Source organism: Erpetoichthys calabaricus, chromosome 12, assembly GCF_900747795.2.
Source record: "Erpetoichthys calabaricus chromosome 12, fErpCal1.3, whole genome shotgun sequence".
Classification (NCBI taxonomy): domain Eukaryota; kingdom Metazoa; phylum Chordata; class Cladistia; order Polypteriformes; family Polypteridae; genus Erpetoichthys; species Erpetoichthys calabaricus.
The window spans coordinates 993,140-1,006,496 of NC_041405.2; the positions used below are offsets into that span (position 1 = coordinate 993,140).

At 52.7% G+C, this 13,357-nt stretch overlaps 1 protein-coding gene across 3 annotated transcripts; it reads left to right on the plus strand.

Annotated features, from left to right (window-relative positions):
• On the plus strand, nt 1-12,033 carry LOC114661628 (uncharacterized). 3 transcript variants are annotated; one of them, XM_028814766.2, is made up of 13 exons: nt 1-220; nt 4,375-4,442; nt 7,944-8,087; nt 8,408-8,441; nt 8,532-8,578; nt 8,707-8,767; nt 10,443-10,498; nt 10,589-10,615; nt 10,946-11,006; nt 11,098-11,177; nt 11,258-11,311; nt 11,424-11,558; nt 11,652-12,033. In XM_028814766.2, exons 3-13 carry the CDS (start codon nt 7,985-7,987, stop codon nt 11,654-11,656), a joined length of 663 nt encoding a protein of 220 aa, XP_028670599.2. In that variant the 5' UTR covers nt 1-220; nt 4,375-4,442; nt 7,944-7,984; the 3' UTR covers nt 11,657-12,033. The 3 variants fall into 3 exon arrangements, with proteins under 3 accessions (XP_028670599.2, XP_028670600.2, XP_028670601.2); XM_028814767.2 differs by having other exon boundaries at nt 7,947-8,087; XM_028814768.2 differs by lacking the exon at nt 10,589-10,615.
• Nucleotides 12,034-13,357: the final 1,324 nt, after the last annotated feature.

Below are 13,357 nucleotides of genomic sequence, written 5' to 3' on the forward strand. Positions count from 1 at the left end.
TCGATTTCGGCTGGCGCTGCAGCTCGTCTTTGATGTCTTCTGTGGCTTGCTCTTTACTTTTTTTTTTTCTCTGACAACCAGAAAAACCGTTAACTTCCTTCCTGCCCCTCGTATCCTGTACGAGCGAGCGAGCGCGAGGGCGCCGGGGAGCTGGATTGGCACAGGGTTGCTCTGCGAGTTGCTGCTCACTTCTCTCGGGACGGACAGGCCAGCCCAAACGGTGAGTTCCTCGTTTTCGTCTCCTGCCCTGGCGCGTTCAGCTGTTTGTGGCCCCCTGGCGCCACGTCCGACACCGTGGGGGGGAGATCAGTGTCACCCAGGCAGTGCGTTTTTGGCTTTTAGCGGTGGTGCCGCACATTGCGTGGGCACTGGGGTCCGGTTAGTGGTGTTTGGACAGATGAGACACCTTTGAGAATCTTCCTTGGAGGGGATTTGGTACCACCATCCCACAGCTGGCACCTGGCCATTGGGGTCACCGGCTATCGTGTGACGAGTAGAGAAACTTCTGGAAATGAGGGACTCGTCCTTCATACTTTGGTGGTCTCTCAGAGAGAGCGCTCTTAGTGAGCTGAGCGGCTGGCCTGTGGAGTGCTGGGGGTGGCAGCCCCCCTGCTTCTTCTCCCTGTCTGCCTGGCAAGGTTTGCGATTGTCTGCGTATCATTTCAGGTGATGCCACCCAAAGCATCTCAGCTATGCCAATCAACATTGGCAAGACCTTCTGTGCCCATCACAGCTGAGTGAAGAACAAAAGGAGGTTCACCCGAACATCGAGAAACTGGCCCCCTAAGTGGGCTCCTAATGATGGCGGCCAGAGTGGCATTGTGATTCATTTGGGTAGCAAAGACCAAGTGGGGGGCAATGGGCATGGCACAAAGCTATTGAGATCAACAACAAGCATTTAAGGAGGAGCCACTCGGTCCTCGGGGTGCCAGTAAGGGACTCAGACGTTGACCCCAACATCCGCTCCATGTGCTGATTGAGAGAAAACGCAGAAAACAAGGCCACCACACACGGGCAGGGAGCGGCACACCCTCGCAGCGCATCAGCCTGGGGTCATCGAGTGCAGGGTCACTTGGGCCGTCAAAGCAAGTCATAGCATGGGGGGGGGGGGAATGGTGGCATCACATGGGAGGGGTCCCACGCAGTCAGCCTGGCACCCCCCTGGCAATCCCACACGTTGTCGGCTTCCGCGAAGACGCCCTGTGAGAACCTGAGCTGAGTCAGAGAGACCACAACGTGGGTGGGGGGGTGATAGGGGGCGCTAGTGAGAAATAATAAGGAAGAGTTCAGGGCAGGGCAACGGGGGGGGGGGGGGGAACTATGGGAAAGGGGGGGTCTCTAGACCATGATAATGGCAAGGAACGGGGGGGAGTTTGGGGCAGGAGGTGGGGGGGCTAATCAGAGGTACAATGGGGTATGGCGAGACAAAAGGGGGCACCAGTGAGAGGTAGTGGGGGTCTAAACAAAGGTAATATAAAGCGGAGTGCAGCAGGGAATGGGGGGCACCAGTGAGATAGTGAAGAGGAACAAGAGGGGGCGAGTCAGTGGCACCGGAGAGTAGTGGGCACCAGGAAACAGGGGGTAATGGAAAGGGGTACATGGCGAGGCAAAGGGGGGGGCACTAAAGCAAGGAAATGCAAAGCATTGGATACCATGGCATGAGGGGGCGCTAGTGAGAAGTAATGAAGTTTAGGAAAGGGAAACTGGGGGGGAGACTAGTCAGAGGTAATGAAGAGAGGGATACGCCGGGGGGGCTCTGGACGGAGGTCATGGAAAGTAAAATACATCAAGGAATGGGGGAGTGGGGGGGGGCAATTAGAGGGACAGAAGGGCGGTCTGCGGCCCAAAACTGAGGTAATGTACAGCGGTGGGCTCTAGACAGAGGTGTATGATAAGGACAGGGGGGTCCTAATGAGACATATTGAAGAGTACTGTCGGGCCGGGGAAGGGGGGCTTCAGGCAGAGGTCATGCAAAGAGGTGTACAGCAGGGAGCGGGGGGCACCAGTGAGAGGTAATGGCATTGGGGGGGGGGGGGTGGTAGTCAGAGATACAGCAGAGTCCTGCATCACACAGCAAAGCAAGAGGGGGCGCTAGTGAGCAAGGAACAGCAAAGCACTGTATGCCAGGGCAAGAGGGGGCACTAGTGGTGAAGAGTCGTGTGCTGCCCAGGAACAAGGGGGGCTATTCAGGGGTACACCAGAGTGCTCTGTGGTCAGACAAAAGGGGGCGCTAGTGAGGGGTAATGTAGAGCGGTGTGCAGAGGGGCCGCAGGGGGCTCTCCCCTCGCAGTGGATTGGCCTTCAGATGTGAAACCTGACGTTTTACTGGTCGGCCCCCAAACTTTGCTGATTTCCTTTAATCCTTGCTAGAGCTGATGGTGGGCTTGTCAGTCCTGCTCCTCTTGTCGGACATCTTGGTGTCCGATTTGAGCCGTGACTTGATATGGAGCCTCATGTCACTTTGTCCCCAGGGCTGTGTCACGTCACGTCGCTCATCTTTCTCTGCCCTCCTCCTGCTGCCCCTCACTGGCCTTCCCGCCGAGTCTCCACAAAGGCTGCAGTTTGTTCAGAGGTCTGCGGCGGGTGGTCTCACCTCTGTGTAGCGTTCTGCGCTCATCACCGCTATTCTCTTTCAGCCTCTTCGGTGACAGTTCAGCTGGTGACAAGTTCAAAATGCCCCATAAGCTCAGTGGGCTCTTCGTCTCTTACTCCCCTCCATGCCCTCTCGACTTGCTGGCTTTCCAGTCCTTCAGTGCCATGGCACCTCAACTTTGGTACTCTGGCGTTCGCCCGCCTCGATTCTCAAATCTGATTTAAAGACTTTACTCTTCAATTAACTTTCCTGGTTTACCTCCTCTGCTTGTCACTTGGGGAGTGGCAGGGGTCACCAATGAGGGGCAGGGAATGGGGGGCTCAAGTCAGAGGTAGAGCAGAGTGCTGTATGTGAAGCCAAAGGGGGCGCCAGTGGGAGGAAATGAAAAGCATTGTGTATCCGGGCAGTGGGGGGCGCTAGTGAGAGGTAACGTAAAATAGTATGCGACAGAGGAATGGGGGTCTGTAGACTGAGGTGGCATACAGAGGGGCATTAGGCATCACCAGTGAGAAATGATGTAGTGTGCCGTAGGGAATGGGGGCATTGGGGGGTGGGCTAGGAAGAGGTTCTGATGTATGGTGGCACACAATGGGGGGCACTAGTGAGAGGTAATGCAAAGCCTTCACCGCCAGAGCAAGAAGAAATGGAGGTCAGTGTGTGGTTACAAGACAAAGTGTAAAGTGAGGTGGGCTGTGGTGTGGTGGGCTGCTGCTGTAGAGGTAATGGGAACCAGTGAGTGCTTGGGCACTGATGGAAGATAACACAAAGCAGGGGTCACCACTGACACACAATGAAGAGCCGGGCAGAGGTGGGCACGCATAAAGACCACCAGGCCTGGCCGCTCGTCTGACTACTCAGAGTCGCGAGGAGGGCGTCAGGTGAGCTGCTTTGTGTTTCCTGGTCATTAACGAGGACTTGTAACATTTTAATGCCTTCTTATTTGTTGTGGTGCCACTGAGCGCTGATGTGCCACTTGCTTGGGCGCCTCGGGTCTGAGATTAGAGGAGTGGCAGTTCCACAGAACACCAGCAGGGGGAGCCTGTGAGCTTCGATGAGCTCTGAAGGAGACGCTGCTGTGATGGAAGAGACAAAGCAGCCAATCACAGGGGGCCACGGGGGGCTGCTGGCTGGAAGTTGTGCTCAGGGGGAGTCAGCAAGAGGTGCTTCTGATAATGGAATTCAAAAAGAGCAGGAGGGGCAGCAACAACGGGGGGATCAGGAGAAGAGCCGGTGGGGTGTAAAAGACAAGAGGAGACAGTGATTAGTTCATGGGGGTCGATAAGAGAGGCCAGTGAAGTATGAAGCTACAGTACATCAGGTCATTCTGTAGCGTAAATGGGGGGATCAAGAGGGGGACTCCAGAATGTTTATGAAAGTTGGTACAATAACAGCAGGCGGTTAGGGTTAGGGTTAGGGTTAGGGTTATCAGAGCATTAAACGAAAGCATCGCTTCAGGGGTCAGTAGGGGGGGGCAGCATGGAGAGTGTGGTGGGCGGGGGGGGGTGTGGTAAGGCCGTGTTATTCTGTTCATCTCCCACCCTGCAGCCCCGCCCTCCTTTAGCACCTCCCACTTTGCGCTGACTGCATTTTCCACTTCCCAGCCACGGCTGCTCGTCCTTCATGTTGCCTCACTAGTGCCCCCTAATGCTCGCCCTAAGAACTGACACTTGTCCAGATGTCACCATCACTGCTCTCCTCAAAGGCCACACGTCTTTACTCTCTGACTGTCACTGTGACACCAGAAGCCCCTCTTGATCCCCTGTTCACGGTTCTCTTTACAGCATGAGAAAGGCCGGCGTGACTGAAGAGGCGAGGACTACGCAGGAGGAGACCACCTTACACTGAAGAGGTGGGTGGGCTTGCTGTCATTCCTCCTGAGACCCAGGGGGTGCTCTGGCCAGCTTTGGTTCTTGGTTTCTCGTCCAATCAGATGACTCGATTGCTGCTTTTAACAAATTGTATTGAATTCCAGTTTGTTGACATTATTAATTAATTAATCAATCAAGCAAGCAATCAAATTAATTAATTAATCAATCAATTTATTTATTTGTTTGTTTATTTATTTATTTATTTATGTCTTCATATTTTGCATCAAATTCCAATAGAAGACTTTTAATAGAAATGAAATGTAAAAGTGAAACAGGATTGGTGTGAGGAAGAGGAGGAAGAGGAGAGGAGCATCTGGGACTCCAAAAGGGGGTGCTAGTGAGCTGCAGAGATCAACATTCAGGGGGGGCTACAGAGACATCCATTCAGTCTCAGATTGTGGAGCTTTAGCGATACTGGGGGGCCAGTATGGAGCACCAGTCATATTTACAGTTAGGACAAATGGGGGCTTTACTGAGCAATAAACGCACTGCACAGAGGAGTCAGCGGGGGGCGCCAGTGAAATACAATATGTAACCAGTGAAGAGGGGGGGCTTTTGTGAGCTGTAAAATGATGGGGGGGGGGGGGGTACAATCAGAATAGAGGAGCTGGATAAGGAGAACACAAGGGGGAGCTGGTGAGACATAACAATCAATGTAGAGGGGGCTTTAGTGGTCTATAATAGGAGAGCACAGGGTGACCAGTAGGGGGCGCCAGTCAGATACGCAGTTAACACAAATGGGGTGCTTAGTGAGTGTAAAATGACAGGACAGGGGAGTCAGAAGGGGGAGCCACAGGGGGCTTAAAGGAGCTGTAATAGGTGAGCACAGGGTTATGAGTGGGGGGCTGGTGGGGCGTACAATCAGTGCAAAGTGGAGGCCATTACTGGGGGGGGGTGCAAATGAAGAGCAGGTGGCCTCAGAGAGCTGCAAAATAGAGCAGTACCCGGGGGGATCAGCGGGGGGGGGGGGGGGGGGGGTCAGGCAGTGCAGCATTAATGAGCTGTAATGAAGATGGCGATGGGCACACGAGAGGACCAGCAGGAGGCATCAGAATGAGAGCAGGGCCAGCGGAGGACTCAGAACAGGGAATTGTGGGCAACAAAAGGAATCATGGAATCAATGAAATGAAATCAAGGAATCTAAAAGGACAGCACTACTCGGGGTGCTCAGCAGGGGGAGCTAGCGAGAGTAATTGGTGCAAATTAGAAAGCATTAGTGCGCTGTAAACGTCAGCAGTGCAGCCGGTCATCAGTAGGGGGAGCTGCTGAGATGTCAAAGAAAGAGAGAAGAGAGAAGGACAGCAGTCATCAAGGGAGTCAGTGGGGGCCTGGGGGGCCTGTACAATAGAATTACTACATAAGAAGAAGACCAAGAGGTGGGGAGACATAAAGGAGAACAGGGCCAGCCAGAGAAGTAGGAAGATGGAGAAACAAAGAGACGCGAGAGTGGGCTGTGAAAGAGATCACTAGAGGGAGGGAGGGAGGGAGCTGGTGGGCTATCACTGATAGGCAGCCCTGCATGGGAAGTGTAAGTGAGCCACGTCACCACTAGGGGGAGCAGAGGGAATACATGACACCAACAGTAGGAGACCCTCATGAGCTGCAGAGGACACAAGGGACTCAGTGATGGGGGGGGGGGGCTGGTGAAATAAAACAAAGAAGAATTACACATGGGGACCAGCAGGTGGCAGCAGTGAGACATAAAGGAGAACAGGAATAAAGGACACAAAAGGAAATGAGGACACTTGGGGGGGCTGTGAAAGGACACTTGGGGGGCCTGTTGGTGAATAAGTAATGAAATAATCAACCCCAAGTAGGAAGGGCTATTGAGCTGTAAAGACGGTAATCACTAGGGGGAGCTATTTCAATGTTACAGAAGAGCAAAATCTTGGGGCATTAGAGAACTGCAAAGAATGGGGGCAAATACGAGGTTTATTTGGGGGGATTCTGGTGCAATTGGAAAAAAAAATAACTATACAAGAAAAACAGCAGCTGGCACCCCTGATGGAGAAACAGAGATAGTGGGCATGTAAAGGAGCAGCAGTGCCCACAGGGATCACTTGGGGGAGCCACTGAGAAATAATAAGCAATCAGTCCCATATAGCCAGCATTGCTCAGGTGTTAATTAGGTAGCAGTACACCAGATCACCACTAGAGGGAGCTGAAGGGATGTAATATCAAGGTGCTACACAAGAGCAACAGCAGGGGGCGTCAGTGAGACCTAAACAAGAACAAAGTCTGCAAGAGAGATGGAGAGCTGGGAGACAAAACGAAGTGAGAGTGGGCTGTAAAAGGACACTGGGGCATCACTAGGGGGAGCTAGCGAGGGATGCCAAATAATCAGTACAGAGTAGGAAGTGTTACTGAGTTATAATCCAGGTCATCACTAGGGGGAGCTGTTTCAATGTAAAATACGACTTTGGGCATTAGAATCCTGGAAAATACAAGGATGGTGGTAAGGGAGAGCGTCAGTTGGCAGTTTAAGAAACAAGTACTACACAAAAAGACCAGCAGGTGGCACCAGTGAGACATGTGTGAGGCAGAGGACTGTAAAGGGGCAGCGGTGCACACACAGATCCCTAGGGGGAGCTAGTGAGTTATAACAAATAAATCTAGTCCTACTTCGGAAACATTACTCATTACTGTAGAGCAGCATCACTAGGGGGAGCTGGAGGGATGTAAAATAAAAAGACTGCAGAAGAGCTACAGCAGGGGGCGATGGTGAGACATCAGAGGAAGTGACACAGGAGGGTGAGAAGTGGACAGTTAGTCAAGCAGCAGGGGTGATGGGGGGCTGTAGTTTAAGACCTAAGAATACAGAAATGGCTGTTCAGTCCCTTCCCATGGCTGGAGATGCCACCATAAAGTCAAACTCAAATTCAGGTTTGTAACTGCAGGTGTTGGCATAGGACAACAGGACAGTCCCATTAAAATCCATTAATTGAGTATGTGCCCACCTACACACAGCCATGCAAGGCAAAACAAACTGCAGCAAAGCACTCAGGTGAGCAGAATATTAGGGAGTCTGGCCGTTGGGGGTTCTTTTGCAGGGTTTGGGTGGGGGGCCCCCCATTTAATGCACTCACTCCGCTCTCTTGCACCCACGCACCGCCCTCTGCCATGCTCTGCAGCTGCTGCAAACCACAGAGCCGATGAGTCACACGCTGGAGGTGCACAATGGCAGAGCTTCAGCAGCGAGCCGAGCTGAGCGAGCGAACGAGCGAGAAGTCAGCCAAGGTGAGAGCACCCAGACGGCCGTCAGTCGGTGTCAGAGCAGGACCACCGGGGGGCTTCAACAGCTGGTGGCCTGAGGCGAGTGACAGGAGGAAACCGCAGGGTGACAAGTGGGCGAGCTGCTGAGCTGATAAGTGGTCGGTCAGTTCCACACTTGCGCTTTCGCTGACCACACGGTGGTAAACCACAGCGCTGCATTCCTGCTCTTTGTCTTTTCTGACTTGCCTGTGCTGTTCTGTCCCGTCCAGAAGACAAGACAAGCCGAGAGAGTGACCTGCTGCCCACCGCCATGGACCTGTCAGGCTCAGGAGCCTTCATGTGGGGAGCGGCACTCCTGCTGCCAGGCTTGCTGACCACAGCTTTGTGCATCTTCTGCCGGAGGCACCCGAGAGGTCAGTCAGTCTGTCTGTCTGAGGCTGTGCATGGTGACAGTGGGACAGGGCAGTGTCTGTCCATCTGTCCATCTGCCTGTCTGATGCACTTCTGTCTCACTGCATGTGATCATGTGATGGGACGGTCATTGGAGTAGAAGAACTCCAGGTGTCTGTCAGTCTGCCTGTCTATCTATCTATCTATCTATCTATCTATCTATCTATCTATCTATCTATCTATCTATCTATCTATCTATCTATCTATCTATCTATCTATCTATCTATCTGTATTTAAGACTCCTTGCATCGTGTCAGTCCATCTGACCGTCTCTCTCTTTCAGTGAGGATCCCGGAGGTCGACGACTACGAACCCAAGTGAGTCGCCCACTTCTTCCAGTTCCTTCTCAGAATGATGAACGTCCACCCTCAAACTAACTGTCCGTCTGTCTGTCCATTTGCCCACAGACCCAGTTTTGAAGGCCAAGGCTTCACCATCCTCGGCCGGCACCCTTGTAAGTTTCCGTCTTTGACTTCCTCCACTCTGTCTGTCCTCTACTGGGTCTGCCTGCTCTTCGCTTTACGTCTTATGTGGCCACCATGACCGCCTGACTCTCATCTCCTTCTCCACATTCTCTTGCAGACCCCAACTCTGTTATGAACTCATCTCAGCCTCCTCAGATGTCACCATTCCTGACCCTTCCGTGAGTAACTTTGATGGCCACCTCCTCGTCTCCAGGGGTCTAGAGCTGCCAACTAGTTAAAATGATATGGGGGTCCAATGATTGCAAGCATTAGGGTGAAAGGACCTTCAAATGGACAAACTGAGACTTGATAGCAGCTGATAAACAGATGACAAAGTTAGGGACAAGTGACAGGAGACCAAAGAGAACAGTGGGGTGCTTTGAGACAATGGTGTCCAGGGGCTGATAAGGTCACCGTTTGAGGTGAGGAGCCAATTGGGAGCGTGAGACCTTTAGCATGTCTGAGAGCCGAAAGGGTGATAGGGAAAAGTGTCAAAGAGCTGACAAGATGAAAGAGGTGAGACCCTCCTAGGAATGAGCAAGGTTCAGATCTGTGTCCTGTCATGTGAGATCACAACTTTGGACTGATGGTGGACAAGAGACAAACACCACAGAGGAGATCAAAGAGGGCCAAACTAGCCGTGAACTTCTAGTAATGGACAGAAGTCCAAGCGGGAGGTGAAAAGGTCAGACTCGGAAGTGATAGAGCTGAGGTGCCTTCCTCAGCTGACAAGGCCACCTGTTTGAGGTGATGAAGAACAAGGATGAGATCAAATGAAGATAAATCAAGTGTAGGCCTCTAACAGTGGACAATGCCCAAGTGTGAGACAAGGCGGATTGGACGTGGAGCTGACGGCGTCACTCACTGAAGTGATGGAAAACATGAGTCTCGAAGAGGGGGATGGCACTGTGGCCTTCAAAGAGCGTTAGGTGAAGATGCTGACGGTCCCTGTGAAGGTGAAGGTCTCACTATGAAGCTGACAAGAACAAACTGTTGCTGAAGAAGCTGAGGCCTTCAAAGGGTGGGGAAGGACTTAGTCTCAGATGAGGACCTGCTGGGCTGAGAGAGGTGACGGACCCGTGGACCTCCGCTAGATGACATGCTCACTGATGGAAGGGGACATCATTGATGGGACTTGAGAAATGTAACGTGACCAGAGCTGAGCACAGACATGGAAGTCAAGCAGTGTCAACACCTTCTTCTTTTGAGGTGATGATGGACAAGAGTGTAAACGTGTAGATGAGTTTAAATGAGGACTGATGGATTAGTGGCCTTCTAGGAGTGGACAAGTGAAGGACCCTCCATGATCTGACATTGTTACATGTGGTAATGATGGAGGACACAAGTCTCATAGAGTTGACGGACAGGTGATGGAGCCCGAGGGCTTCTAAAACTGACAAGGTCCAAGTCTGAGTCCTGTCCTGTAACTTCAAGGTCTGAGATGAAGGACATGTTGGGAGTGACAAAGATCGAATGAGTGTCAGTGGAACTGTGGGAATATAGGAGTGGAAAAGGCCCTTGTGGGAAATAAGGAGGTCAGACATGGAGGTGATGGACCTTGGGGGCCTCAGTTGGATGGCATGGGCACTCAGTGAGATGGTGGAAGACTCGTGTCTCAGACAGTGACAAGCTGAGGTCTAAGAGTAGACAATTCAGGGTACGTGTCCAGTGAGATCACGTGACCAGACTCTGAGGCGGTGGGTGCCAGGCTTTCTAGAAGCAGACCAAGTCTAAGTCTAAGGGGACGGACCCTCTGGACAGACTGATGGTCACACTCTGGGGGGGCTCCTCTCCATGAGAAGTCGATGACACGTTGCTGTTCCCCAAACTCCTTATCCTGTTGTTCCCTTTCAGGTCGGCACTCCCACAGACCCGAAGTCGCATATCCTTGGTAAACACGGAGATCATAGGTGAGTGATTGTGGCCCCCTGTTCACCCCAAAGTCCAGTCCAGTCTGGCCGATGTCCCCATTAACCTCTGTGTCTCACCTCTCTTCACAGATAATGTGCCCAGCTATGAAAATAATGGTAAGTCCCGTGTTGGGGGTCAGGTGAGAGTCGTCTCCAGACTGACCTCTTCACCTAAACTGCCCTCAGGCCCACCTGTACAGGTGCATTTCGGTTGACACCCCTGTCTCTCTGTTACGGTGGGCTTTAGACTCGTGTTACTGGCACAGTGTGACCACCCCAATGCCCCGGCTCATTTTGGTCTAACAGGTGTGTTCAGGCCGATCTGCTCACCTGTCCAGGTGTTTCCCACCCTTGCTGACTTTTTCATAAGATTTAAAATTGTTCTGAACGCCCTGCACCTCCATGTCACCTGGCCAGGTTCATTGTTTTAAATTTTATTTTTTATAGCAGTCTTGGACATTGATGACTATGTGAATAATGAAGCTGAGATACCCGGAGAGGGATACATGTGAGTGTGTGGGTCTACGTGTCACCTCTGCAGGTCACTTCTCTTCATTCCCGTCCTGATGTTGTCACTCCTTCTCTCCCTCTTCCTATAGTGAAGTCCTGCCAGACCCCCCACAGTCCAACACACCTGACCCTCTGAGCCACACTCCCGCCCGCTCGTCCTGCAGCTCAGGTGAGCCCCCTCGTCCACTTTAGTGGCGCCCCGTCCCGCGTCCATGCACCCGATGTTCATCCTGTGTTCCTCTCTTACAGTCGGGGAGGAAGACTACGTGAACCTGAACGAGAACAACGTGAGCGGCAGGGGCGGTAGGTGTCCGCCAGCCAACGGTGGCCTGCACTCGCCCCCTCCCCCCCACCCGCTGCGATGGTCAGGTGGTGACCGCCCGGTGTCACTCTGTGTCTGTTTGTCTGTCCGCAGATTCCTCCTCCGCAGACATTGGAGACTACGTGAATGTGAAGGCCAAAGTCAGTGGGCTCAGTCACAGCCAGCAGACCCTCGAGAGGGCCGACAGTGAAGACGACGAGGTTGACTATGTGAACAATCCCGTGTCAGGTAAGCGAGCGGCCGCCACTGCCACTGGTCATTCGGCGCCACCTCACCCAGAAATGTGCGGTCAATGCTCTCTGTGCCTCTCCCCTCTTTCAGCGTAGCCCCTGCGCCCAAAGGAACACCAGTAGCGAGGGGGCAGTCCAGGGGGTCACACTGAGGGGTGTCCTGCCTTTACCTTGGAGCCGCAGCACGTCCACCTCACGGGAGTCGGACGCTGAGATTAAGACTGGCCCGCAATGGCTGATGGGAATTCTGCTGCCTGCGGTTCCTCTTTCGAAACTGGAAACGGAAATCTTGCTGAGATCTGTGGGATTTACGACATATCCTGAGAAGAATTAAGATGCAATGTTTAAATGTGTGTGTGCGCGTGGTGTGTGTGTGTGCGCGTGTGTGTCTGTCTGTCTGAACACCTTCACCCCTCCCCCACACTCTATTCTGAAACTAAATAAATAAATAAATAAATACAACTTTAAACAAAGGGTAGTCAACAGGGGGCACCAGAGTGTTATGGTGGCCAAGAGCAGAGCAGCAGAGACCTCAGAAGCAGAGATGGGCTGGATAAAGAACAGTAGGGGGCGCCAAAGTGCACATGAAAGGAGGGACACCCTTGAGCTCTGTGATGGGCACAGTCTTCAGAAGAGAAGATGGGACAGAAAGTGGGCACAGGGGCACCACATTGCACAAAAAAGGAGAGGAACAGCAGTGCTATTACAAGACAAGCAGCAGGGGGCAGCAGAGTGCTGTGAAAAAGAGAGGAAACCTTGAAGTTTATGGTGGCTGACAAGAGAAGCAGTGGGCAGCAGGGGGCGCCAGAGTCTGTATAAGAGGAGAGGAGCCCTTGAACTTTATGGTGGGCTAAAGGGGGGCAGCTCAGTCTTCAGAAAGGAAGAGGAGGTAGAAAGAGGGCAGCAATAGGTGCCAGAGTGGACAAAAGGTGGTGGGGGGTCCCTTGTGCTCTGTGGTGGGCAAGAGGGGGTCAGCTTAGTCTTCAGAAGAGAAGATGAGGTAGAGAGTGCACATAAGAAGAGAAGTCTGTGAACTCTGTGATAGTTACAAAGTGGGCAGCAGGAGGTGCTATAACGCCATTAAGAGGAGAGGCGCACTGGCACTCCGTCATGGGCCTTACCAGCGTGAGATTCAAGCAGCAGGGGGCACCAGAGTGCTGGTCATGCCTTCAGGACAGTCATGGCAGCAAGAGACCCTCCTCTAGATGGATCTGGGTGTTTGAGAGAAGAAGACAAGTGCAGCCTAACTTTCGATCCCCCTGCCCGTCACCCCCAATCTGAAGATGTGTTTCTCATGGTGACTCTGCATTACAGTTCTTGTGGACCCTCCTGGTTGACCCCTTCATCTGAATGTCTCCCTGTCTAACTACACTTTGACGTGGGTCCCCAAGTGCCGCTCAGGTGCCCCCTGACAAGCCTCAGTTCCGGGGATGGACTGTCTAGAGCTTGAGGGATGTGGTCTCTGGATATGTGAAGTTCTGAAAGGAGCTTTACTTACAGCCCTGCTGTGTAAGGTGGCCTGGAGGGGTCAGAAAGGGGACCCCAGTCAGTCCAGGCCAGCTCCAGCAAAGCAAGGCATGGAGTCTTTGCTGTCAACTGCAGTTTGTCTGTGGGGTATTCATCAATGGTATCAGGTGTATAGCACCTTGTCAGCCAGATTCAGTGTACAGTGAAAGCCTCAAGGACCTGCAAGGGTCACCCTCTTTTCTTAATGTCCCTCCACATGCCATCAGCACCCAGGTCCCCAGACCAGCAGGCATCACAAACTGGGCAGCAATCTGTCCCATTTGTATTGAG

Excerpts from the sequence above, each read along its gene's own strand:
- LOC114661628 (XM_028814766.2), top strand. The coding sequence starts at position 7,985 with ATGGACCTGTCAGGCTCAGGAGCCTTCATGTGGGGAGCGGCACTCCTG. Across the intron at positions 8,442-8,531 it reads GTCGACGACTACGAACCCAA|ACCCAGTTTTGAAGGCCAAG; the intron begins GTGAGTCGCCCA and ends ATTTGCCCACAG. Across the intron at positions 11,312-11,423 it reads CAACGTGAGCGGCAGGGGCG|ATTCCTCCTCCGCAGACATT; the intron begins GTAGGTGTCCGC and ends GTCTGTCCGCAG.